The 26,371-nt window shown below is 40.2% G+C and overlaps 1 protein-coding gene across 6 annotated transcripts in view; it reads right to left on the bottom strand.

Moving 5' to 3' along the window:
* LOC114051966 (tectonin beta-propeller repeat-containing protein 1-like) overlaps positions 1 to 26,043 on the bottom strand; it is a 73,781-nt gene extending 47,738 nt beyond the window's left edge. Inside the window, exons 1-8 of one of the 6 annotated variants that reach the window (XM_027874378.1) lie at positions 25,608 to 25,788; positions 14,875 to 14,959; positions 8,986 to 9,223; positions 7,042 to 7,224; positions 6,581 to 6,703; positions 4,504 to 4,629; positions 919 to 1,093; positions 703 to 803 (exon numbers count right to left, since the gene is read on the bottom strand). In XM_027874378.1, coding sequence (XP_027730179.1) covers positions 703 to 803; positions 919 to 1,093; positions 4,504 to 4,629; positions 6,581 to 6,703; positions 7,042 to 7,224; positions 8,986 to 9,223; positions 14,875 to 14,879 — 951 coding nt within the window. In that variant the 5' untranslated portion in view covers positions 14,880 to 14,959; positions 25,608 to 25,788. Of the gene's footprint in view, positions 1 to 702; positions 804 to 918; positions 1,094 to 4,503; positions 4,630 to 6,580; positions 6,704 to 7,041; positions 7,225 to 8,985; positions 9,224 to 14,874; positions 14,960 to 18,243; positions 18,266 to 25,607; positions 25,789 to 25,859; positions 25,955 to 25,989 lie in introns of those variants that run through there. The other 5 variants (XM_027874376.1, XM_027874379.1, XM_027874381.1 and 2 more) reach the window with 5 other exon arrangements.
* Between the last annotated feature and the right edge of the window lie 328 nt (positions 26,044 to 26,371).

The following is a 26,371-nucleotide window of genomic DNA, read 5'->3' as shown; positions in this document are numbered from 1 at the left end:
ATTATCTATTTTTAAATTCTGTTGGAGCTCATAAACACTTAGGCATATCACAGAATACAGAAAAACCTCAATTAGCCAGAATGCTTGGGTGTTCTGGTTAATTTAATTCTCTGGTTGGCTGAAGGGTAAGACATTCATCTTTTCTGCAGAAAGGCTTTCTAAAATGCCTTTAGTCTACTTTCGGTTCTCAGGAAGTGGCAAAGAGGGAACATAATGGCATCTTTGCTATGAAGCTGTGGCTCTTGACTGACCTCCAGAGTCATGACTTTAAACATGAATTTTCAGTATCTGAAACTAGAAGAAAATATGGATGAAACAGAGGAGCCTGACCCCGATGCATCTTCAGGAAGTTCTAATTAATTGAAGGCTCATTTTTATATTAAATCAAATGGTCTCTATCATTTGTGCTACAGTTGTTTCTCATCTTGGCATCTCTGGGCATGGGGAAAAGGTTCTACAGTCACGAGTCAAACATGTTAAGTAAGAGGTCAGAAGTCATGCTACAATTCAGAAGGCTGCACAGTACTTCTGGGTAGTTATCACATGCCCCAGAAATTACAATTTCAACAGACAATACAAGTTATTTGGCTGTCTACTTTATTCTATGTCAAGAATGGAGTCATAAAATCAATGAAAAGTAATAATATATTAATATCACAAAAGGGAGCAAAATCTAGTCTTCAGATACCCTCCAACTCTTACTTTTCTGTCTTTAGTGACTGCCCAGACCACGTTGACACCAACAGAGATGTGCATGATTCCATTTTCAGGCACTGGTGGTTCCACTATTGACCAGGAACTGCCTATATGCACCCAAAATAAAAACAGAAGAAACCTAAGATCAGGCAAGAGTCCCCGAGGGCTCTCTGAGCTTTCAGGGGACATAAGACTCTGAGCTAGATACCATCAGCTCATTACCTTTGGGGTTATTTCTATCAATTCCTTCTCGGACCATTGCTTGCCCTTCCCAAAGAGTGGCCCAAAGGAGATCATAGGGCCCACAACTGATTTGCACAGCTTCCCCAGGGGTTTCTACAAGTGACCAAGAAGAGCCCTCAGGGTTTGGGTGGCAGACATCTTCTCTGTACCATACCTAGAAAGCAAGAAAAATGCATGATGGAAAACTTTAAGTATGCTGTGTGCCACTGTGAGGAACTCTTTCTGATCCATAGCTCTAAATCAGGGCAGAATTTCCCCTCCAACAGAGACTATGCTCTGTATTCCTTAAACAGCATTTATTTATGTAAGAGGCTATAGGTTTCTGACAGTTCTCAGTGACTTTGCTTTGGGTCAAGGGAAGACTAACATTTTCTTATGTTCACTTTGACTATGTAAACTGCCTAAGGCAGAGTCAGGGCAGTTGTCACTATGTTTGCCTTGATATTTAGAAAACCGGATGAGATTCAATACTACCATCAAAACTTTAAATAAACTCAGCAAGAACTCCCCAACTTTCACTGAGACTTGGCCTTCCGAAGATGTGTCTAACCCAGAAGATTTAAAACCTGTTCCTAAAGCCTGGGAGGAAGGCTGAAAGAAGTCATTCTGGCTCCATAGCTATCTGCCTCCCACACGCAGCACTGGAATCTTTAAACAGAATGTGGCTCTTCATCCCCCAGTTCTCAAACTAAGTATTATGACTGCTTTCAAGCTCAAAGTGTAAAGTGCTGGCCTTTGACCGCATCGGCCTATACTAAGCAGAAGATATACTAAGCACTCTGCTACATACAGTTGCAACATACACATAATCCTATACGTACAACTGCATACACAAATGCCTACATGCAGATATACACACATGTCCCAAACCTGCACACACCTACCAGCTTTTAAATAGCCCATGGTTCAAGGGCTGAGACTAGACTGCAAATGGTGGCAGCATATTTTGTCCTGTATGTCCCCCTAGTGGAGGCCGATAGTTAAGGCAGCCCTGAGCAATGAAAAAGCAAGTACCATCTGAAGAGGAAGTTGGATGTCAGAACAAAGCAAGGCAAAGAAGGGAGGGGGGAAAGTTAATGAGGGAGAAAGAGGATGGCACTGGGATCCTTCCAACTCATTCTGGGGGGGTGAGGGGGACAAATCTAGTCTAAGGCTCCAGGAAAGGGGTGGTAGAAAAAAGGAGATCCTGAGAAGGGCAAAGGAAATGTCTGGGCTTTGTCATATGCAAATATGTAAGTTTTACTGGTCCTGCCCAGCAGCTTAAAGGAGACACAAGGTGAGAAGAGGGCTTCTGTAGCCCTACCTTCTCCCACTCCTAAGAATGTATGTGTGATTCAACTACTACAGCCACCGCTGATCTCTGTCCTTCTTAGTCACCCATTGTACTATCCCATATGTTTTTTCACTCAAGCAGATTCAATTTAATAGTTAATTACACAGTTTTACATTATTATTTGTTTCTTGGCTCTCCAACCAAATTGTAAGCCTTCTTTCTTAAGGTCAGGGGACATGTTTTCTATTCTTATATCTTTGTCACAAAAGAGGAACTAGGTTCAAATCCTGCCTTGGACAATTATTACACAGGTAATAATTGACCCAGGGCAAGTCATTTAAATTCCCTGAGCAGTTTCCTTGGTTGGTTGGACTAACTGGCCTCAGATCCCTTTCAGCTTTACATTTATGATCCTATGAACACTTCAATAAACACTAATTCTACATTTATATACAGTCAATTTTCCATTATCCACATTTGGCTTCATGGATTACTTTGGCAAATTTCTGATCCCAGTCAGGCTACCCCTTATCTCTGCCATTTGTTCTTGGGTCCTTTCTTCTCCCCCCAGCCCCACCACATTCCCCAACCCAGCCCACCTGCCAGGCATTAACTAGCATGTGTACAGGGAAGCAATTGTAATTCTGATATCTGTCTAAGACAAATACGATTTGGAAGGCAAGCTACTCTAAACAGAAATGATTTCTGGATTAAGCATAATCAAAATCTTGTGGAAAAATTACCAAAAACATTCCAAAATCAAAATAGAAATTAAAAAAAACAAAAACAAAAACAAAAAACTGACCCGTATATTTATTCCTAGGGATACACTTGGGGACACATACCCACACACATACTTATACCCTTGTTTTGTTCCTGGCTAATTGATCTCATCTCCTCTGCTCAGACCAAAAGCCCCTTAGCATAATGGGACCCGATCTCCAACCTTTAAAGGAAAAAAAAAGGGGCAGCTGGGTGGCACAGTGGATAGAGCACCGGCCGTGGAGTCAGGAGGACCTGAGTTCAAATGTGACCTCGGTGACTCTAGGCAAGTCACTTAACTATAATTGCCTCACCAAAAAACAAAACAAAACAAAAAAACAAACAAAAAAACAACAAAAAATCAGTTATCTGCTCCATTATCATGCTAGCCCCTGAGAAGCACATAAAAAAATAAAAAACACTGTGCTTGCACTGAAGCAACCTGTAAGTGTAGCTGAGGAGACATTGCATACACATAAAAAGAGATTATTAATAATGTAAGGCAGAAATGCTAAGCTTCATATGAAACAGCATAAATAGTAAATGCTACAGGAGCTCAGAAGGGGAAATCCTGAAGAAGTGAGATAATCTGAGAAGGTGATATCTAGCTGGGCCTTTTAAAATGAAAAATGGGTAGAATTTCAACTTGTTTTTTGTTTGTTTGGGGGGAGAGGATGAGAAGGGGGGGAGAGTTCAGCCAGGTAAAAATAAGTGCATTACTTTTCATTACTTTAATACCATGGTATACTCATACATTTATAAATACACTGTGATATACAGGATGAAGACAGAGGAACGGAACACTGGAAACCCTATGCTGGAGGAAATCACGTATGTATGCAAGGATGGAAGAACTCTGACAATGATTATGATGGAGAAAAGAATAAGTGACAGTTTTATGCTTGTCCCCAGAAGCTCACCAACAATGATAGCTGAGCCACCAGGCCTCAACTAGTTGCTACAGGCACCTGGGCCAAGCCTTCATCTGAGTTCTAATTTAGGAGGATGAACAAGGCAGGAACATTCAGGGTCAGTGTTGATAAAGGCAACATGCAGGGCACACAGGCCAAGGGCCGATCCACAGAGTAAGAACAACAGCCTGACTCTGAGGACAATTGTGGTTTGGTATAACACAGTGTATGCACAGAATATTCTGGAGGATTATGGCACACTAAAGTGGAAGTTCTGCCATAGACCAGAGCTACACACAGTAGATGATCCATAAATAATTAAACAATGGCCTGCTGATGACAAGGTACTAGGTATCACCTTTCTCCACCTACACAAGAAAATAGAACCCATAGCGGGCGGGGAGAAGAAGTCGGAGGGGGAGAAAATTTAAAACTCAAAATCTTATGGAAATGAATATTGAAAACTAAAAATAAATAATAAAAAAAAGAAAAGAAAATGGAATCCATCACCCAATCTCAGTAAGTACAATTCTGATTGGACCTCCCCTACCCCTTCCCTAACTCTCATTCCCCACCCCAGGTTAAGAAAAAGAATAAAAATAAAATCCATAGTTCTACCTTGCCTTGCAGAGAAACTGCCCAAACAGAGAGTCGACCTACAGGTTCATCTGTGATTTCCCATCCTCCAATGGAGAGATCACTGAAAGGGTCAGGTAGCTGTTTAGGGTCATCATGGGATGGAATCTGAAACAAAGAGGGAAGAGCCCAAGAGGACACCAACTAATGGAACCATGAATGCTCCAAAACTTTCCTTCCTACCCTCCAAGTGAATGCAAAATTCAAGGATTTCTAATTTGTTCCCCAAAACCCTTTATTTCATGTTTATTTTTAAATTCCACATCACCATCATTACTAAAAGGTCCAAAGTTTCTATCCTTCTTTGACCTTTCATTCTTCTATTAGCTACGCCTGACCCATTCCCTACCAGTCATAATGCAGCAGACACATTCACCCAAGATTCTCCAAGACAAAGACTTGGCCATTTCATTGTTATGTAAGGCTATAGTATCATACTTGTGTAAGGTGAATTCCAAGGGCAGCTAGGTGGCACAGTGGATAGAGAACCAGGCCTGGAGTTAGGGAGACTCATCTTCCTGAGTTCAAATCTGGCCTCAGACACTTACTAGCTGTGTGATCCTGTGAAAATCATTTAACTGTTTGCCTCAGTTTCCTCATCTGTCAGAGAGTTGGAGAAGGAAAAGGCAAACTATTCTAATATGTTTGCCAAGAAAATTCCAAATGGGGTTACAGTTACGGAGAGTCAGACATGACTAAACAACAGCAACAAATAGAGCATTACACATATGTGATATATATAATGTACTATACACAAATAAGATTATATATATATATCACATATATAATGCACTATAGACAAATATAATACTACACACATGCATGTACATACATACATACATGTGCATACATATACATATATATATGAAATACAAGGACTGGAAAGAGGGACTAGATCACATACAATCTTCTGTTCTACTTTTTATTCTAAAACACTCTTTTTTGGTGTTCATTAAATTCAGAATAATTTTTTTTTTTAAATAGGGACTACACCTGTTACTTCATTGGCATAAGGAATTCCCAAGTGAGGCCATTTCCTCTACTAGTGAAGGTCAGCCCCTTCTCTGCTTCTCTCCTTAGAGACGTGCCTAGAGACCAGAGCACTGAAGGGCTAAGGGTGTTGTCCACAGTCACAGAGCCAGTGAGCATCAGGAGCAGGACGTGAACCCAGGTCTTCCTGGCTTCCTGGTCTCTTTACTCTATAACTCAGCTCCTCTATGACATTCATTTTATTGGCATCTTTTGTTTTTACATCACCTCCATTTACCTCTTCCTTCTTTCCCTACCTCTAATCCCCATGAGCCAACCTTGGAATAAAGAATAAAAAAGGGGAAAAAATAGCAGTTTATCAAAAATAACCAGAAGGACCTAGGTTCAAATCCCACCTCTGACTCATATATATACCTGCATGATCTTGGATAAGAATATAACCTTAGTTAGGCTTCAGTTTCCTCATCTGTAAAAGAAGAGGACTATATGTGGACTCTCAATCCATGATTCTGTGACCTAAAGGGGAAAGTGGTTGAGAAAGTATGGATGGCTTAATTCAAACCCAACTCCACAAATGAGAACCCCCTACACACACACACACACACACACACACACACACACACACACAGGAAGAGAAAAAGAACTTAGGGGTGTGAAATAAAGAAATTCCTAAGCTGCAGTATATATCCACAGTGTGTAAACAGACTATGTAATAAAAAATATAATGTAAGTAGCAAAACATTTTTTAAAAAGGAGGCAGAGGGAGAAAAACTCCACCCAACTTAAAAACCCACATCCTACCGATGGTGGGTCAATCAGGTGAGTTTTGTGTGTGAATGATAGTATTTATATGGGGCAGTGTAGGCTGTGAGGCATGGAGGGCTAACATGAAGCATAAGAAATGAGCTTGGTCAAGAATTTGGAAATATTTATAATATTTCCACATACAATAGCTAATATCATGCTTCTTAGCCCTGGAAAGAGCTTTCTTTTGTGACCTTCACTCAACTATTTCTGATCCACTGAGGGATGGATCAAAAAAAAAAAAAAAAAAAAGGAACAAGGAGACCTTGGCCCAAGTGTCCCGGGACTTGTATCTCCTGTAGCGAATCCACTTCCGCCGCCGCACACAGGAGTTCCATTTCTTGTCCCTAGTGTAGGTGGCAGGAAAGTCCATGGCATATGTCCATCCCTGAAACAAGAAGGGAGTTTTCCTTTGTGAGGTTCAGGTGGAGGAATATGGAGAAAGCATTGGGGTGGGTGGTCAGGACACAAGAAGGGCAGAAGGGAGATGGGGCAATGGATCCTGAAAGAGACAACGTCACACACAAGCACATCAATCATAGCAGAGCAAGCAGGAATGGCACACACAGCAATGGCCAGGGTGGGGGTGGGGGTGGATGCTAATAGTGGGGAGGATGCTAATTCCAAGTGGTACAGAGGGGAGAGCAGCATTTCAGAGGAGGAGCCTGGCCAAAGACATCAACTTCCTATAGGGAATCTAAGTGGGTGGGTATTTGAGTCACCTACCCCTTTCTCGGTGGGTTCCCCTCCAAAATTTTCATCCACGTACCAGTCAGACTCCCACTCCCAGTGTGGTGATGGCAGCACCAAACTATCCAGCTGTTGGTGCTTGAGCCCACTCACGTCGCTCCACTGCCAGCGGTCACTGGGCATGAGCTTTTCACAGAAACCACCAACTGGATTCCATCGCTACTCAGGAGAGACAAGAGGGAAAATACAGCCTTCAATTGTGCTTTTGACAAAAAAAAGTAACAAAAGAGTGCTGGATTTAGAGTCGGGAGAGATTTTGGTTTCAATCCTGCCTCTTAACACTTAAGAGTGGTATGACAGGGGGTGGCTAGGTGGCGCAGTGGATAGAGCACCAGCCCTGAAGTCAGGAGCACCTGAGTTCAAATCTGGCCTCAGACCAAACACTTGACACTTACTAGCTGTGTGACTCTGGGCAAGTCACTTAACCCCAACTGCCTAAGCAAAAAAAAAGAGATGTATGACAGTAGACAAGTCACTTAATACTTCTAAGCCTCAGTTTTCTAATTTGTAAAATGGGGATAATACCTGTAGTACTTAGACTTCAACAAGGTTGTTAACTAGGTTTAAATCAGATAACAGGTGTGAAGTAATTTATAAACTTTAAAGCCCTACATAGATACCAGCTATTAATGATGATGATGATAATAATAATCTATGGTTTAACCAGGGCTCTGGATTGAGATAGCTGGAAGAGAAGCCTGTAGATGAGTTCTTTTCTAGGAGAGGGAGGGAGTTACAGGTGTCTTAAATCTCTGGGAGGGTAATTAGTTATAGCTATATAGCATTTTTATTTATTCTACATATATTATAATAATAGTTAACATTAGTATAGCACCTTAAGATCTGCAAGCAACACATTTTATATGTTATCTCATTTAATCCTAATCCTCACGAGTGAGCTAAGTATTATTATTATCCCTATTTTACAGCCTCAATTTCCTCACCTGAGAGACTGACTTGCCCAGGGTCACACACCTACTAAGTGTCTAAAGCAGAATTTGAATTCAGATCTTCCCAATGCCGAGTCAAGCACTCTATCTACTATGCTACCTAGCTGCAACTCTTTATCCTCACAAAAGTTCTATGAGTGAAGCAGGAGGGACAGGTATTTCTCTCATTTGATAGATAGTATTCTGAGCTAATGAGAGAGTAAGGACTTTGTCTAGAATCACACAACTGGTTAGTGGCAGAGCTGGGACTAGAACCCAGGTCTCCTAACAATCTAGTCCTACATGCCTAAGCACAGAGGGACTTGATGCTCCATGGAGATTGTCTCTTCCTAGTAGAAAGGCTCTGGCCATGTCCCAGAAGAGGAACTGTTTACATTTACATTTTAATCTCAGCCCCAAACATCTTAGAAAACCAACTAGCCCTCAAACATCTAAGTTGCCTTTCTTTGTATCCCTGACACTTAAGAAAGTGCTTGGCAAATAGTAAGGCTTTAACAAACACCTATAGACTGAGTGATGAGAAACTCCACCTTCTGATATTTTAATTCTTATTTATTGAGCTTGGGACATAAAAGAGGAAATTAAACTTCGGTCTGTTGGAGAAAAAGGGAAATAGGAATAAAACAATGAACCATTTTCTCTGCCTGCCAAAAGTTAAGGGTTATTGCTCAATTTTGCTTTTCATAGAAACAGACTACTAGTACTAGAAGGGACCTTAGAGAGCAAGGGGTCCAACCCCTACATTTTACAGAGGAGGAATCTGAAGCCTAGAAAGATAAAGTGACTTGCCCAAACTCACCCAGCACCATGACTACTATTCCTGATTTGGAGCCCAGGAATCTTTCCATTACACAAGGCCCCTCTGGCATTTTTTCATTTTTAACTTTAAATCAAACCAAGTTTGATTTAATCATACAGAAGGCAAGTGAACTTAAACCTCCATGGAGACGGAACTCTGGGGAGCCCCTACCTGGTTCTCATAGGTTTCCTCCCGGTGCCGGATGGGGACATCACTAGAGCACACATACACATAGACTTGATTGTCACAAGCAATCCCCCAGCAGCACTGCTTTACTGCGCTGACTCGCTTGAACTCTAGATGGGCATCCTTGCAGAGTTCCCAGTACTGGCCAGCTGTGGCAAGTGTGTACACTCTCCCAAAAATATCCACAGCCCACAGCAAGGAATTTGGCATGGTTGGGCAGCAGCTGAGCAAAAGAAACACCAAATTAGTAGGTAGTCAGTGCCTCCAGTCTTCCCCACCTCTCCACGGGTCCAGCTAAATAGCTCCTACGTGTGAAAAAGCCTGAATAACTCACTGGTGGTGAGTTACATAACTCACTTCACAATTTGGCTTCAGCCTACTTCTGCAGACTTATTATATATGACTTCCCTTCACACACTTTAAGACAAAATGGTTTACATGATGTTCCTCACAAATGATTCTGTATCTCTCACCTTCTAACCTTTTGCACAGGTTGTCCTGTATGCCTGGAACTCCCTTCCCTCCCTTATGCCTCATTAACCTCTCACTTCCTTCCAGGCTCAGCTCAATCTCCACAAGAAGCATATCCTTATCTCATTGACTGTGCCCTTCTCACCAAAATATTTACTTCGCAGATATTTAGTATTTTCTTACCTACATAAAAGTTCCAAGGGAATGTAAATTCCATGTCTTTGAATTCCCTAGGACAATGCCTGGCATAAGGTAGGTGTTTAGCATATGCCTATTAAATGAATAAAGGTATTCAGTGGACAGTGTCCTTGGGAATCTATTTGGCCCTATGCTGTGTCACATACATATTTGGTGACTTCAATGCAAAAGTGGGAAAAGAGGATGGTGGAAAAAAATGTATTGGAAAGAATAAAGAAGAAATGAGAGGTGAAATACTACTCGGAAGATTCATGCTTTTACATTACGAACACTTTCTTCCAGAAAAGAACTGGTAGGCAAACAATAAATAGCATACAAAAAATTAAGTTGATCATAATTTAATGGAAAAGTAAAGATTTGTTATTATTGTAAGGGTCTACCCTGAATCAGTTATTTGTGTACAGTCAGACCACCAACTTACTAGAGAAAAGATCAGAATGGTAAAAACTAGAAGAATGAAAATAATGAAAAAAAGACATGGCATATCATTAAAACAACTCAATTGAACTATTTAAATAAGTAATTGATAACAAAAATTAAGAAACGAACAACAGAAATGACACAGACACCAGTTATAATAATTTCACATGGAAATCTGGTCAGTGTAAATCAATTAACACAAGACCACCAAAGTATTTAGGAAACACTAGTCAGTATGCACAACTTATTTATCCAGTAGAGAAAAGGTGATAAACGAAGGCAATACCAATTTAGCATATAAATTTATGTCTAAAATCTTATCAAAAAGGGTGATGGATGATTTCAAGCAATATGATCTCACAAAGCAGAGATAAGCAGTGGAGGATAAAACCAGTTTAGAAAAAGCTTGACAAAATATCCAATTAAGCCAAGTCATCTCAAGGAAAAAACAGAAAGAAGACAACAACAACAAAAAGAAAATGGAAAATATTTGCAAAAATTACTATAACAAACTACTTTTACCATCAAGAACAGTAGAATCACCACATTTGAGCTCTAACCTCATAGTCCATGGAAGGGGAGGTAGAAATGGTACTAAAGAAAATAAACATGGGGGAAAAGTCACATTGGACTATACAGAGATGATTGTGCTGGAAGTGACAGAATGGTGAAGACTGATTCACAAGGAGAGGAAGAGACTCAAGGTATAGGAAAAAAAAATTCAGTTCCTACTAATGTAAAAAATTTGAACGAGAAAACAACCATCAACCTATATGTCTACTTCTCTTCTATAAAAAATTTTGTGAGGCTAATTAACACATAAATCAAGGGTATCCTCAATGACAATACGAGTAATTTTGCTAGTAATATTCAACAACGGACTACATCTTTACCATTTCACAATTGACCAAAGATGCTGAGAACAAAGGATCCCACTGCACATATCTGTTAAGCATTTAAAAATCATAATAAAACTCCATTTTACAGTCTCTCTTCCAACAAGTTATCTCTTATTGATACATCAAAATTATTCAAATTTCCTTGAAAGATACAGTAACAGAGATAACCCTGCTCAGTGACCCTCTGATTATAAACATCAGGAGGAGTAAAACAGAAATGTTTGCCAAAGGCGCTCTCCACTGTGAAGGAGGAGATGCAGCCTAGAGTCCAAGCTGAAGAAACACATGGTAAGGTCCTCCAGGTGCTCCAGCTGGAGTGACACTGTGCTAGTTCATTAAGACCTGCAACTCTGCAGAGTCTTCTGGAAAAGATTCATAGCCATTCAAATAAGCTTATCTGGAGATTGGTGTAGGAAAGACCAGAATGAAGAATATCTACTGCCCAGATTATGTCCATGAGTATATGTATCTGGGACAGAAATTACAAATGGACAAGAAGTTTAGCCCAGAGTTGAACAGAAGAAGAGAAAGGTAGATTGCCTCTCTGAAACTAGTAATCTCTTTTTAGAGACACCAATATTCCTCTGAAAATAAAGGCTCATCTTTTTTTAAGATCAGGACTCTACCTGTGCTGCTGTATGGAGTAAGGCAAGAAATATGACCATTTCCAAAGAACTGAAAATGAGTATCATAAAAATTTCTAGGAAAATGGGAAAGCAACTGGGTAGAAATTAGACTGAAATGAAGAGTTCTTAATTTTTTTTTGTGTCATAGATTCCTTTGACAATTTGGTGAAACCTATAGATCCTACTCAGAATGTTTTTAAATGCATAAAATGAAACATGAAGGACTGCAAACAAAATCAATTCTACACAAATGTAATTATTTTTTTTTTAAACAAGCTATGGACCTCAGGTTAAGAACTCCTGATTTAGACCAATATCATATATCCAATAAGCTCAAAATGAACATATGACCTGAATATCAAAAACCACACCATAAAAAAATCAGAGGAGGACCAGATCAAGTCATCTTTAACAGTTAAGGCTAGAGAGTGAGTTCTTAACCAAATAACAGATGAAGATGATCACAGAAGATGAAATAGGTCATTTCAATGATTTGAAATTGAAAAACTTTTGTAAAAAAAAAAAAACAAAAAAACAAATGCAACCAGGATAAAGAAAGGAAGTGGTCAATGGGACGGGGGAAGAAGGGGAGGGAGGGGGGAAGAGGGGGAGAAAATAGATATTTCTGATAAGGGCCTACTATCCAAAATATAAAGAAAACTAAAACAAACACAAAACCCAAAAATTATTCCCCAGTGGTCAAAGGGAATGAACAATTACTAAATGAAGAAACCTTTCAACAACAATATGAAAGACTACTCCAAATCACTAATAATAAAAAAAATGCAAATCAAAACAAATTTGAAGCTTCACTGCACACCCAGAAAATTGGTAAATCCAACAGGAGATGGGAATAGCCAGTGTTGGAGGGGCTACAGTAAATTGATCCAATGAATTTGAAAAGCAATTTGGAATTATGCTAAGAAAGTAACTAAACTATCCTCTTTGGCCTAGACATCCTTCTAGGAGGCATAGACCCCAATGAGGTAGAAGATGAAAAATATAGATGTTATATAAACCTAAAATATTTAGAGTAGCATTTTTGCACTGGCAAAGAACTGAAAACAAAATGGACGCTCACAAATTGAAGGCTAAACAAACCTGAATATAATGGAATATTACTATAAGAATTAAGTACAGTGATGAATATAGAGAAGCATAAATGATTTTTAAAAATAAAGTACACTGATATCTTTTATTTTTCCCTACATGTCCCAACATACTCCCCTCTCCCTTCCCAGAGAGCTATCCCTTAGAACAAAGAACATAAAGAGGAGAAAAGCTATACAAAACTAATCAACATATCAAAAAAGTCTGACACTGTAGTCAGTTCCACACCCATAGTCCCCTACCTCTGCAAAGTAGCAGGGGAGGTGACCTCTCATATTTCTTTTTATAGATTAAGCCTGGCTGTTACTATTGCACTTTATTCAGTTCCAATTGCTTTGTTGTTGTTTTTTTCCATTCATAATGTTGCAGTTGCATATATTGTTTTCCTGGTTCTACTGATTTCACTTTGCATGAATTCATATGAATCTTCCTAAATTTTTCTGTATTCATAATATCCATCATTTCTTACAACCCCATAATATTCAATTACTTTCAGGTAAAACAACTTATTTAGCTATTCTGCAACTGACAGACATCAACAAATCTTCCCATGGGGGAAAAAAGGCTTTCATGTACACCAAAAGTTGTAATAAATATTTAGGAGTACATGGTATTTCTTTTTATCACAGGAAGACTTGATACAAAGTGAAATAAAAAGAAGCTGGAAAACAATATACACAAGGTAAATGGAAACAACAAAGCAAATGAGAATTGAGTGCTTTAGCATCCCAATGATTAAGCTTGACCCGAAGAAAACATAAGAAAAGGCATTATTTGCTGCTTCATTACAGAGGCAAAGGTCATGAGTGTGGAACACCCCTATGTCAGACTTTTTTCAATGTGACATAAGTGATTCTTAAAAACCAAGATATTAAAAAAATTTATTTTTTAAAATGTACTTAAAATAGACCTAATTAAAAGAGATAATCAGGGAAACTATTATGCTAAAAGGTACCACAGATAATGAATTAATATAAAAAAATTTTATAGGAAGTTTCTCTGATAAAGGCCTCATTTCTCAAATATATACTGCAAATAGAATTGAGTCAAATTTATAAAAATAAGATCATTCTCCAACAGATAAATGGTCAAAAGATAGGAACAGGCAGTTTTCAGAAGAAAAACATCAAAGTTATCTATAGTTATATGAAAAATGCTCTAAATCACTATTGATTAGAGAAATACAAATTAAAACAACTCTGAGGTATCACCTATCAGTAACACCTATCAGAAATGGCAAATGCTGGAGGGGACAAAGGAAAAATAGGTACTCTAATGAAAAGCTGGTGGCATAGTGTACAGTCCAAACTGCCTGGTGGACAATTTGGAACTATGCCTAAAGGGCTAAAAAACTGCAAAATCTTTGACCCAATAATGCCATTACTAGGTCTGTATCTCAAAGACACCAAAGAAAAAGGAACTAAATGTACAAAAAATATCTATAGCAGCTGTTTCTGTGGTGGCAAAGAGTTGGAAATCAATCGAGGGGATGCTCATCAATTGGGTAATGGCTGAAAAGTTGGGGTATGTGACTGTGGAGGAGCACTATTGTTCTATAAGAAATAGCAAGATGGATGGTTTCATAAAAACATGGCAAGACCTGTATTACCTGATGCAAAATGAAGTGAGAAGAACCAGGAGATCATTGTGCACAGTAACAGCAATGTTGTAATGATGATCAACTGTGAAAGACTTGGCTACTCTGATCAATACAATGATCCAAGATAATTCCAAAAGACTTATGATGAAAAAATGTAATCCACCTCCAGAAAGAGAACCAATGAACTCTGAATGCAAATTTTCTCTATTTTTCCTGCTTTAAAAAAAATATGCTAACATAGAAATATGTTTTACATGATTTCACATGTATAACTGATAGCATATTGCTTGCCTTTTCAGTGGGTGAAGGAGTGGGAGGGAGGGAGAGAATTTGGAACTCAAAATTTAAAAAAAAAAATGCTAAAAATAAATAATTTTTTAAAAGATGTACCTCAAGGGGCAGCTAGGTGGCGCAGTGGCTAGAGCTCCCACCTTGGAGTCAGGCAGACCTGAGTTCAAATCCAACCTCAGACACTTGACACTTACTAGCTGTGTGACCCTGGGCAAGTCACTTAACCCCAATTGCCTCACCAAAAAAAAAGAAGATGTACCTCATTCTCTTCAAAGCAGTGCACCAAGTATAGCTGGTCAGTTTTGTTGAGTTTTTTTTTTTTATTCTTTGTATACAATGGCTTTCTGGAAAGGAAAGGAGAAAGGAATATATTGGGAAATGAAGGTGATGTTTCGAAAAGTTGCCAACAGAAATTTTAGAAGGAGAAGAAGGAAAAGGGAAAGGGGGAAAGGGAAATGGGGGAAAAAAAGAAAAAAGGGAAAAAAAATCATGCAGTGGAAAATGGAAAGGTACACAGGCTGCAATAAGTACCAAGAAGGAATTTTAAGGAAGCAAAATATGTTATGAGGGAAATGTGTGATACGAAAAGAAGATGGGCTGCTCACATGTGATGGACAGCCAAGGTCCTCCACTGGTCTACTTGGGATATCAGATGAAAAGTGAGGAAGGCCTCCCACATGTTAAGTAGATCTCCTATGCCAAATTTATGGGAAAACATGGACAAAAAAGTTCCATAGGAAGCATGGACAAGTTGCAATTGGATTGTCAGAGGGAATATTCAAATCAATGAAATTATAGAACCACTTGAATATCTGAATAAATGTAAAGCCTCCAACTTCAGTTAAAAAAATCAACCTCACAAATACAATATGAGAGAGGTATGAAAAAGAACTGGAGGTTTTGATGCAATGCAAGTTCAATCTGAGTCAAAGGTGTGACTTGTCAGCTAAGAAAACTAATACAATCTTAGGCTGCATTAAGAAAAGAATATTATTGAGGGCAAGAGAGATGACAGATACTCCTACTACTCTGCCCTGACCAAACTACATGTAGAATAAAGTGTTTTGTTCTAGAATCTAGACACTACATTCAAGGAAAGGTATTGATAAGCTGAAGAGTGTCCACAGGAGGACATCCAGGATGATTCATTTATTTAATGGGCATTTATTAAGTGCCTACTGTGTGCCAAGCACTATGCTAGGCTCTGGCTACAAAATCATGCCAAATGAGGATCAGTTGAAGGAACTGGGGATGTTCAGCCATGAGAAAAGAAGATTATCTTTAAGTATATCAAAGGCTGTATTTCAATTGCACAAGGGAAACCTTTTGCTTAGCCCCAGAAGGCAAAACTGGGAGTAAGCTGTGAAGTTACAAGGAAACAAATTCAGACTTGATGTCAGGAAAAACTCCCTAAAAACTTGGGGAATTTGAAAAAGAACACTGGCTCTGGAGTTAGAGAATTTGGGCTTCAATCCTGCCTCGGATGCTTATTCTGATCATGTGCCTGAGGCAGGTACCTTGGACAAATCACTTACATTCAGTTTCTTCATCTATAAAAGGAGCCAGTTGGATTACTAGATGGCCTCTGAAGTCTTTCCTAAGATCCTATGAACTAGACTACCCCAAAGTGGAACAGGGTAGGGAGGAAAGGGGGCACATCGGGGAGTAATGGGGACAGACTGAGATCCCCCTGACTGGAACTCTTCAGCCAAAGTGGAGTGACAGATTATGTGCTGGATCAGTTATAGAAGGTATGTTCAAGGACACACTGGACTAGATGCCTCTGAGGTTTCTTCCAACTATGAGAGGCTGTGATTCTTTAAAGTAGAATCAGGTCTTCTATGCTTGCCTTTTTTCTGGAGGCCGACCCTACTAAGAAACTGATCCTAAATTCCTTGAAGTCCCTCTCAGTTCTGCCTGAGTAGACACTTGCATATGCTTACTAATAACTATGGAACACTATGGAATTATGATATCTCAAATATACATCCACTTCTCTCTTCTGACAACGTGGCCACCTAGATTGTCAAAATATTTTGGAGTTACTGTTTTCCAGAACTAAAGTCCAGCAAGCTGGCTGTGTCCTGAGCTTGGCATAACAATAATCCTTTGCACTCAGGATGATATCACCTCTGGCAAAGTGTTAGTTCCCCCTATTTCCCAGGTCCATCCATGGGATGTTCACAATCCCTGCTCCTTGTCATTTATAGGCATGTAATCCAGTTTCCATCACAGAGCTCTGATTCTGTGCCACACAGGGTGGACACAACCCCCAAGACTTGAGACAATACTGTTTCCACAGGGCCTATAGGGACAGTAACTCAAGATCTAAAAATGATTATGTCATGGTCCAGCCCAGGATGTATATGAGACCTGGTTTCAGTCTCGCATGTTAAGCCCCCTTTCTTGGGGGGGGGGGCTTCCATATGCATAAGTCATTTCCCTCACTTCGAAATTAATTAAACTTCTGTTTGCTTTCTGACTCTCCTGTCTCTAGCCTGCTCTGTTTGTCTGGGTCTGGGCACCCACAGGTTAGAGGCTGGTTCCAGTCTAGCAGACAAGATGCAAGCCTTCTTCACCTCACACACGGACTATTGCAATAGCCTGCTCATTGGTTTCCCTGCCTCAAATCTCCTCCCACTCCAGTTAATTCTCTACTCAGTTGTCCAAGTGATCCTTTAATGCTCAGGGGTTACCATGTCACCCCACTTCCTACTCACAAAACCAACAGGAATAAGAATGCTATTTTTCTTGACATATTTTAGAAAGCTGGTATCTACTTTCAAATTCTAGGCTAGTATCCTTGAAATAAATGTAAGAATAACAATTCCTTAAGTAGCAACTGACAGGTCAAAATGATGTCAAATTTATTTGGGCAGTGACTTCTGGGAGCCAAGATGGCAGAGTAAGCAGTAAACTGTTGCAACTCTCCCATACTCACCTCCAAACAACCATAAAATAGAGCCCCAAAACCTGGAACAGCAGAATGAGCAAAAAGATGGGGTGCAACAATCTTTTAGCCCAAGAAACTTGGAGAATTGGCAAGAAAGGTCCATCTCACTAGTGAAAGGGGAGTGCAGCGCAGGTCGGGAAGCATCCCAGCAAGCCAGCAGCAAGCCCCACCTCAGCAAACCAGCAGATCCTGAGCCCCAGTGTCCCCAGTGTGGTGGAGCAGGCAAACACCAATAACAAGACAACACCCCCCGCCCCTTAGCATAGCCAGGGGACCAGCAGACTCCAGCTCTGAGAACCACCAGGTGCTCCAGTATAGCCCCAGGAAAACAGGTAGACGCCTACCCTACCAGAGGCTAAACAAACAAGCAGCCAGCCGCTTCAGCACAGCCCTGAGCAAACAGGAAGCCTCCAGCGGTCAGATCTCCAGGCTCCAGGTGCTTTAGTACTGTCCTAAACAGGCAGCTGCCAGCCACCACCCTACCAGGCTTCAGCGTAGCCCTGGCCAAATAGGTAACTTCCAGAAGCCTGACCACCATGTGCTTCAGTGTAGCCATGGGGAACCGCAGAAACACTCCACTGGGCCTCAGCACACATCAGACACCATCACTAGGACCTCAGCTTAGCAGGAGGTAAGCTGCCAGACCCCTACAGCCTCCAGTCTGCCAACTCTCACCCATGCCTTCAGCAGTACCAGACACAAGGGTCTCCCCTGGGCCTCAGGGCAACATCAGTGCAGCACTAAGTAAACAGCCAGGGCCTGCAGCCACTAACACAAGAAGCTGCCAGCCTAGGAACAGAACTCAAATTTAAAAGAAAGGAAAAAAGCAAAAAAAAAAAAAAAAAAAAAAAAAAGGACAAGCAGAAAACAACGAAGAACCCGACCACAAAAAGTTATTATGGTGACAAGACACAAACTCAGAAGAGAACAAAGTCAAAACACCTACGGGCAAAACCCCAAAGAAAAACAGGAAGTGGTGTCAAGTCCAGAAAGATCTCATGGAAGAGTTCAAAAAGGAGCTTAAAAATCATATAAGAGAAATAGAAGGAAAAATTGAGAAAAGAAATGAGAGTGATGCAAGATAATTATGAATTTGGGAAAGGAATTGATTCTGCAATCGGCAACCTTTTGCTTCTTGGGGACATGTGGATTTTTACTGTATGTATCACTCATTTAAAAAGCACATGCTTCCTTGTGCTGATTGTTTATCTGTAACTATACACATATATGTATGTACATATATAAATACTTTTATATACACACATCTGTCAAGTTAAGTAAAACAGTATTTATTATGTATCAGTTACTATGTATAGTGCTTTAGAAATACCTCAAAGAAAGGCAAAAAACCCAGTCCCTGCTCTCAAGGAGCACAGTCTATTGGAGGAGACAGTATGAAAATAACTATGTACAAACAAGATATAGACAGGATAAACTGGAAATAATCAACAGAGGAAAGGCACTAATATTAAAGGGGATTGAAAAAGATTTCTTGTAGAAAGTAGGACTTCAGCTAAGACATGAAGCAAGCTAAGGAGACCAGGAGGTAGAGAGGAATAAGGAAAGCCAGTGAGTCGGGAGAAGGAGTGTCCTGTTTAAGGAACAATTAGGAGGCCAGGGTCATTGTATCACAGAATACATGAGAGAAGCAGAGTGTAACTACAAAGAGAGCCAGGTTAAGAAGGGCTTTCAGCTGGGAAACAATTTTTACAGTCAGTGTCTCTGATAAAGGCCTCATTTCTAAAATATATAGAGAACTGAGTCAAACTTATAAGAATACAAGTCATTCTCCAAATGATAAATGGTCAAAGGATATGAACAGGCAGTTTTCAGATGAAGAAATTAAAGCTGTCTATAGTCATATGAAAAAATGCTCTAAATCACTATTGATTAGAGAAATGCAAATTAAAACAACTTTGAGGTACTACATCACACCTATCAGATTAGTCAATATAACAAAAAAGGAATATGATAAATGTTGGAGAAGATCTGGGAAAATTGGAACACTACTGCATTGTTGGTGGAATTGTGAATTGATCCAACCATTCTGGAAAGCAATTTGGAACTATACCCAAAGGGCTATAAAACTGCTCATATCCTTTGATGCAGCAATACCACTACTAGGTCTGTATCCCAAAGAGATCATAAAAAAGGGAAAAGGACCCACATACACAAAAATATATATAGTAGCTCTTTTTGTGGTGTCAAATAACTGGAAATTGAGGGGATGTCCATCAATTGGGGAATGGCTGAACAAGTTGTGGTATATGAATGTAATGGAATACTATTGTTCCATAACAAAAGATGAACAGGCAGATTTCAAAAAAACCGTAAAGACTTACATGAACTGATGCTAAGTGAAGTGAGCAGAATCAGGAGACATTGTACATAGTAACAGCAACACTGTGTGATGACTGACTTTGATAGACTTGGCTCTTCTCAGCAATGCAATGATCTAAGACAATTCCAAAAGACTCATGATAGAAAATCCTATCCACATCCGGTAAAAGAACTATGGAGTCTGCATGCAGATTGAAGCATACTACTTTCTCTTTTTTTTTCCTTTCTCATAGTTTTTCCCTTTGGTTCTGATTCTTCTTTCACAACACAACAAATGTGGAAATATGTTTAATATGATTGTACTTGTATATCCTATATCAGATTGCATGCTATCTTGGGGTGGGGGGAGGATAGGGAAAAAATTTTGAACTCTAAATCTTGAATGTTGAAAACTAAAAATAACAAATATTTTTTAAAAAGGAGTTTATTAAAAAAAAAAGAGTTTATTGAAGAGGTTGGGGGGTGTGTGTGGTGTGTATGTATGACATGGTCAGACCTGAGCATTAGGAAGATCACTTTGACAGCTGAGTGAAGAATGCAGTGGAGTGCAGAGACACCAATCAGCAGACTATTACAACAGTGCAGCTGTGAGGTGAGATGAGCTTACACCTGGATGGCCACAGTGTCAAAAAAGAGAAGGGGGTATATACATGAGATATTATAAAGGTAAAATCAACAGGACTTGGCATTAAATTGTATATGAGGGCTTGAGAGAGTAAAGTGTCAAGGGCAAGACCCCAAAGAGATCTTTTTGTGGTGGCAAAAGAATTGGAAGCTGAGGGGATGTCCATCAGTTGAGAAATGGCTAAACAACTGATGGTATGTGAAAGCAATGGAATACTATTGTGCTGTAAGAAAGAATGAAGGGGATGGTTTCAGTAAAACCTGGGAAGATTTGTATGAAATGATGCAAAGTGAAATCAAGAGAACCAGAAGAACAATCTTCACAGCAATATTGTAAAGTTAGTCAACTCTGAAAGATGTAGTAACTGATCAACACAAAGACCCACCACAATTCCAAAAGAGTAATGACAAAACATGCTATCCACCTCATCATAGAGAATTGATGGATTCGAGTGAACACTGAAGCATTTTTTTTTCTCTTTGATTTTCTTTCTTATTTTCTTTCTTTTTTGGAACATGGCTAACGCAGAAATGTGTTCTGTGTAACTATACATATTTGCAATCAATTTTGGTTGTTTCTTTTCTTCCCCTCCTCAAAGGGGAGAGGGAAAGGGAGATAATTTGGAACTAAAAAAAGAAAACAATAAAAATGTCTCTGTGCTTTCAAAAAGGGTGAAAAGTCAGGGATGACATCTAGGTTGTGAACTTGGGTAACTTGGAGAATGGTATAATAGTAATAAGGCAGTGTGGAAGAGGGGAGATGCTGCGGGAGAAAAATGAGCTCAGTTTTGGAAATGTTAAATTTAAGATATCTACAGGACATCCACTGTGAGATGTCCAATAGGAAATTGGAGATGGGAGTCTACAAGTTAGGAGGGAGATTAGGGCTGGATAAGCATATCTAAGAATCATTAGCATAGAGATGATAATTGGATTAATGAGAACTGATGAGAATACCAAGCAAAATACCACAGAGGAAGAAGAGAAGAGGGGGTGGAATAACAACACCCAAGTTATTGAGCATAGATGAACATTCAGCAAAAAAGAATAAGGAGAGTCAGGCAGGAGAACCAGGAAAGAATAGTGTATCAAAAAGAGGTTGGAGACAGTGTCAAAGTCTTCAGGGAGGTCAAAAAGTATGAGGACTGAGAAAAGGCCATTAGATTTGGCAAATAAGAGATCATTGGTAACTTTGGAGAGAGCATTCAGTTGAATACTGAGCTTTGAACTAGACTATAGAAAGTAAAAAGAATAGGAGGAAAGGAAAAAGGGAGAAGAGATATGGGAACACAGCTAAACAGATGGATAAAGTGAAGGAATCCTTTTTCTCTGACTAGATTGCAAGTCCTTTTCCTGAAGAGATCCTATCTTATAGCTTGTCGTATCCACACAGTCTTGGTGTACCTAGCTCTTACGTGGATGATAAATTTCAGAATGTAGAAAAAACACTAAGCCTAAAAATAGTTAAAGGAATTTTTTTAAAGGAATTTTTAAGGAATAACTGAATAGATGGTATCATTTGAATGAAAACAGACAGATTACAGAGAATTACAAATGTGTAAATTATTTCTAGAGTGCTTTTTCCTGGAAATAACTTTTTCTGTTATTTTTATATAAATAGGCCTTCCAATATCTCTCCTACTTCACTATTAACTGTGTAAGCAAACAGCTAATTATGTGTTTATTGGTGAAGAAGTACTATAGTTTATGAGTGGGTTTCTATTTTTACAAGTATTTGATAAAACCTCATTTTAGGAAATAAATAAGCAGTAATCTCCATGTAAAAAACAATGGAATAATTAGGATGACTACAGAGAAATCCCTGGAGCTATGGGGATTCCCAATACTACAAGAGAAGAGTGGAAAGAAGGAAAGTCTGTATGGAAAGACCTTGATTACCCAGCTAAGAATAGAAAGGAAAATAGAATTACCCCATTAACTAACTCAGCACCCAGTTCCTACAAGACATTCTTCTAAGCATTAGCTGACAACATATATAGCAATGGTACTCTTAAAAATCACAATACCAGGGGCAGCTAGGTGGTGCAGTGGATAGAGCTCTGGGCGTGGAGTCAGGAGGACCTGAGTTCAAATCTAGTCTCAGGCACTTAACACTTACTAACTGTGTGAACCTGGGCAAGTCACTTAACCCCAACTGCCTCACCCCCCCCCCCCCAAAAATCACAATACCTTCCAAAAAACGAAAAGGAATCAATCTCTACTGGAAGAATTTCAGGCATTGTGCTAGACTGCAACAGGAAAATATTTTTTTACTATTATACTATTATATATAAAATACATTTTAAGGTCTCTTTTTCCTTAGTGAAAATATTAGGAAGTAAATATTTCTGTAGTCTAAAGTTTCCTTCCAGACTTAACAGAATGAAGGAAACCTTTATCAAGTAATAATAAACTTCCAAAAATAATGCCTTCCATTAAATCCCTTTTCCAAAGCCTAACCATTTTCTGTTAGGAAACTATTAAAGAAAACTCTAGAGTTCTAGAAAATGGATCAAGGGTGGTAATCAGACTTAGAATTGGAAATATTTTAATGTGGCGTCATCTATCTCTACTGGAGATGAATTGAACGATTTAAGAAATTGTGAAAAATTAATTTTCTCTCTTGTATTTAATAACTAATTATTGTATTATGACTAAGGTTTTTCCCCTTATCTACTTCCTCATCTAGAAATCAACCAGAGTGGAAAATCTTGGGCAGAGATTTACCCAGGCCAAGATATAATCAGACAGTAAAAGAAATTCTAATTTTGGGCTAATGAGTGCATTCCTGCTCATTGTGTTTGCTCAGACAGGTCAGGGAAGTGTTAATCTCTCCCTTTTGTCAGACAGGTGATATGGAAATTGATAAGTGTCTTTGACTAAGATTTGGGTGACCCAAGTCATTTATTCCAAAACTGTTACTGTAATATAGCCCACCTTGTCATTTTAACATTCATTTTCTCATTAAATGTTAACCAAGCAGGGTTGACTGCCACTCTGAGGAGCTCCTGCTCTTCCAAAGGCATATAAACTGAGTCTACCGACATTAGAAGTCTTTGGTCTAAAAGAGATGGCTAAATGACCACTTTTTTATTAATAAACGAGCTGGCCTTATTAATAAAATGATTAAACTACCCAGAAATTATGTCTCTCAAACCTTATTTTTTTCTTTTGGTGAGGCAATCAGGGTTAAGTAGCTTGCCCAGTGTCACACAGCTAGTAAGTGTCAAGTGTCTGAGGCCGGATTTGAAGTCAGGTCCTCCTGACTCCAAGGCCTGAGCTCTATCCACTCTACCATGTAGCCACTCCTCTCAAACCTTTTTAAGTGCCACAAAATGACTCCTTTAGGATGCACCACATATTTTAAGTGACAATTGTTTGGTTTGAAGAAGCAAAGTGTTAAATGAACTGTTATCTAAACACTGGACCTTTGCTCAATATTAATAGCAAAATTTTCTTTGTTCAGATGTGCCATAAATCCTTGACTTCAAACTGTTAAGAGAATTTCTAAGGGCAGAGGATATTGCTAGTTTGGGCTTATCTCTTTCTAAGCAGAAAAATGCTTAGATAAGAGTAATCAAAAATTAATAAAAAAAAAAACCTTTCTTGTGCTTTAAATTCAAAGTACAGAATTTTCTTCCACAACCCTCACCTCTCAAAGTAGGTCTTATAGATCATTACTTCTCTCTATTTCACCATGAGAGGACAAGAATTGGTACCACAAGGGAATAGTCTTCCTCAGAAGAAGCAGGACATCAGACTGAACAGGTTTAGTATCTGACCAACCAAAAACTTACCTAGCAAAACATTTAGGCCTTCCACCATTCCATTAAGAGTATTCTGGTTGCCACCCTGAAAACTATACACTCATATGCACTATTACAACTTCTTCCATTATAACCACAAATCTTTTCAGAAGCCAAAAGATGCTTCAAACTCTCAGGAAATGGAATGGGAGTGGAGGTGGGTGTTAGGGAGAGAAGATTAGCTAAACTGAACTTCCCAAGATTCATTTCTGCTAAGTTCTGCTCAGGGCAGTGTTTCATGAAAAGACACTTCAGTCTTTATATAGTCTGTCAATCAAAAGTCTACAGATTATATATCATTCATCCTAAGATGTATGTACAGAAAACACCACGGTAACTTTAAGACAACACAGTCAATTCCAGGTATTGCCTGGAATTCAATTCAACATTTACTATCTACTATGTATAAGGTCCATGAATAATTAGGCAGCTATATTTTAGGTATTAAGGATCCTTAGGGTAACAGTAACACTGAAAGCTAAACCTGACAGATGAGTCAAATTTTCTTTAGAAAATTGACCTTATGTCTGTAAAAACTGCCCTACACTGAGGACTGCACCAGCCAGCCAAATTAAAATAAACTCTTATTCCGATCACAGGCAAGTTAGTTCAAGCTTCTAATTAAGTTTCTTTCTCCTTTGGAAACATGTGTTTGCAGCCACTCTGACAGAGTGTCAGTATGTTTTATGGCATTGTCACAAGCAGCATATGTGAAAATCTCCCAGCCCCCTGACCATCTGCCCATAGTAAATCCCTTTGCAAACAGGTTTATTCTGGTGTGCCTGACACCCACTTCTCATGACTGACTAGGAAACACGCTGTTACTGAAGAGTTAGATGTCTCCAAATTGTCACAATTCTTTAATAAATGTCAGATTCTATCAAGATGGCACACAAAGTGCCAGGTCCAGATACTTGTGTGAGCAGTTACGGCTGCCTATCCGACAGCTTAGCATAGTGCCAGCACATGATGGGTATTTAATAAATGCTAGTTGACTGTCCCGAGGTGGGAGCTGAACGAGAGCAATCCTATTCCCTGACTCCAAATGTGCAGAAAAAAGGAGAGGAGAAGTCTTTCTCTTCATTTTGCACTCCCTCCACCCCCACCCCCGCCCCAAGCAGCCAATTCAGAGTCCGCAAAGCCATTGAGGGGTGGGAGAAAGAAGGTCCTGCTTACACGAGTTCCAATTTCTCTGCAAACAGGGCCGGATGTGAGAAAGCACAGGCATCCACCTCCCTCTCCTCTCCAACCCCGCAGCCCCAGTCCTACCTCTTCAAAGTCATCCAGATGCAAAGCAGACAGGAACGTCTTCAGCTCCCTGCTCCACTCCCCACCTCTTCCATCTAAACCTATGCTCGCAGTGCTCGGGATGCTGACCTAGGCCACTCTCCCAGGACTTCTCTCCAGCAGCAACACACCTGGTTCTGGAGCTGCTTGGGAGCCCCGCCCCCTCCAGATGTGAATCAGCTCCCCCACCGTCCCCTTCCCCCCCCCCGGCAGATGTGCTACCCCAGTATCCACCTCAGTAGTGGCTGCGAGCGTTCTGCGGCCCATCCAGAGGTGGGCGAAGGAGGGTCTGGGGCGGGGGCGGCTCCAGTCACCGTCAATATCCCACTCCCTCCCTCCCTCCGCTCCCAGCCCAGGCGCAGACCTCAGACCCTCTCCTCCCGGCCGCCGACCCGACGCAAAGCCCCGGCCCCACTCACAGAGGAATCCGCAGGAGACCTCGCGGCCCTCGGATTGGTCGCCCTCCGCTCCGGCGCAGCCCGCCTGCGCCAGGCGATTGGCTCAGCCCGAGGCTGCGTCAAGGAGGTACATTTGGAACGCGAGCGCCCCGCCTCCCGAAGAGCGGGGAGGAGAGGGGAGGGAGATAGCAGAGCACAGCGGGGGAGGGGGGAGAGTAGCGGTGTAGGGGGAGGGGAGCCCAACACGGGAAGGGGCGGGGCCAGACTTGGGAAGGCAGGAGAGAGGGCGGGGCAGAACTGGGAGAGGGGGAAAGGCGGGGAGCTGGGAGAGGTGGGGAGGGAGGAGAG

Source organism: Vombatus ursinus, unplaced genomic scaffold, assembly GCF_900497805.2.
Source record: "Vombatus ursinus unplaced genomic scaffold, bare-nosed wombat genome assembly UNPS02014807.1, whole genome shotgun sequence".
NCBI lineage: Eukaryota > Metazoa > Chordata > Mammalia > Diprotodontia > Vombatidae > Vombatus > Vombatus ursinus.
The sequence above is the reverse complement of the archived record's forward strand: the minus strand, read 5'-3'. Positions and strand labels throughout refer to the sequence as shown.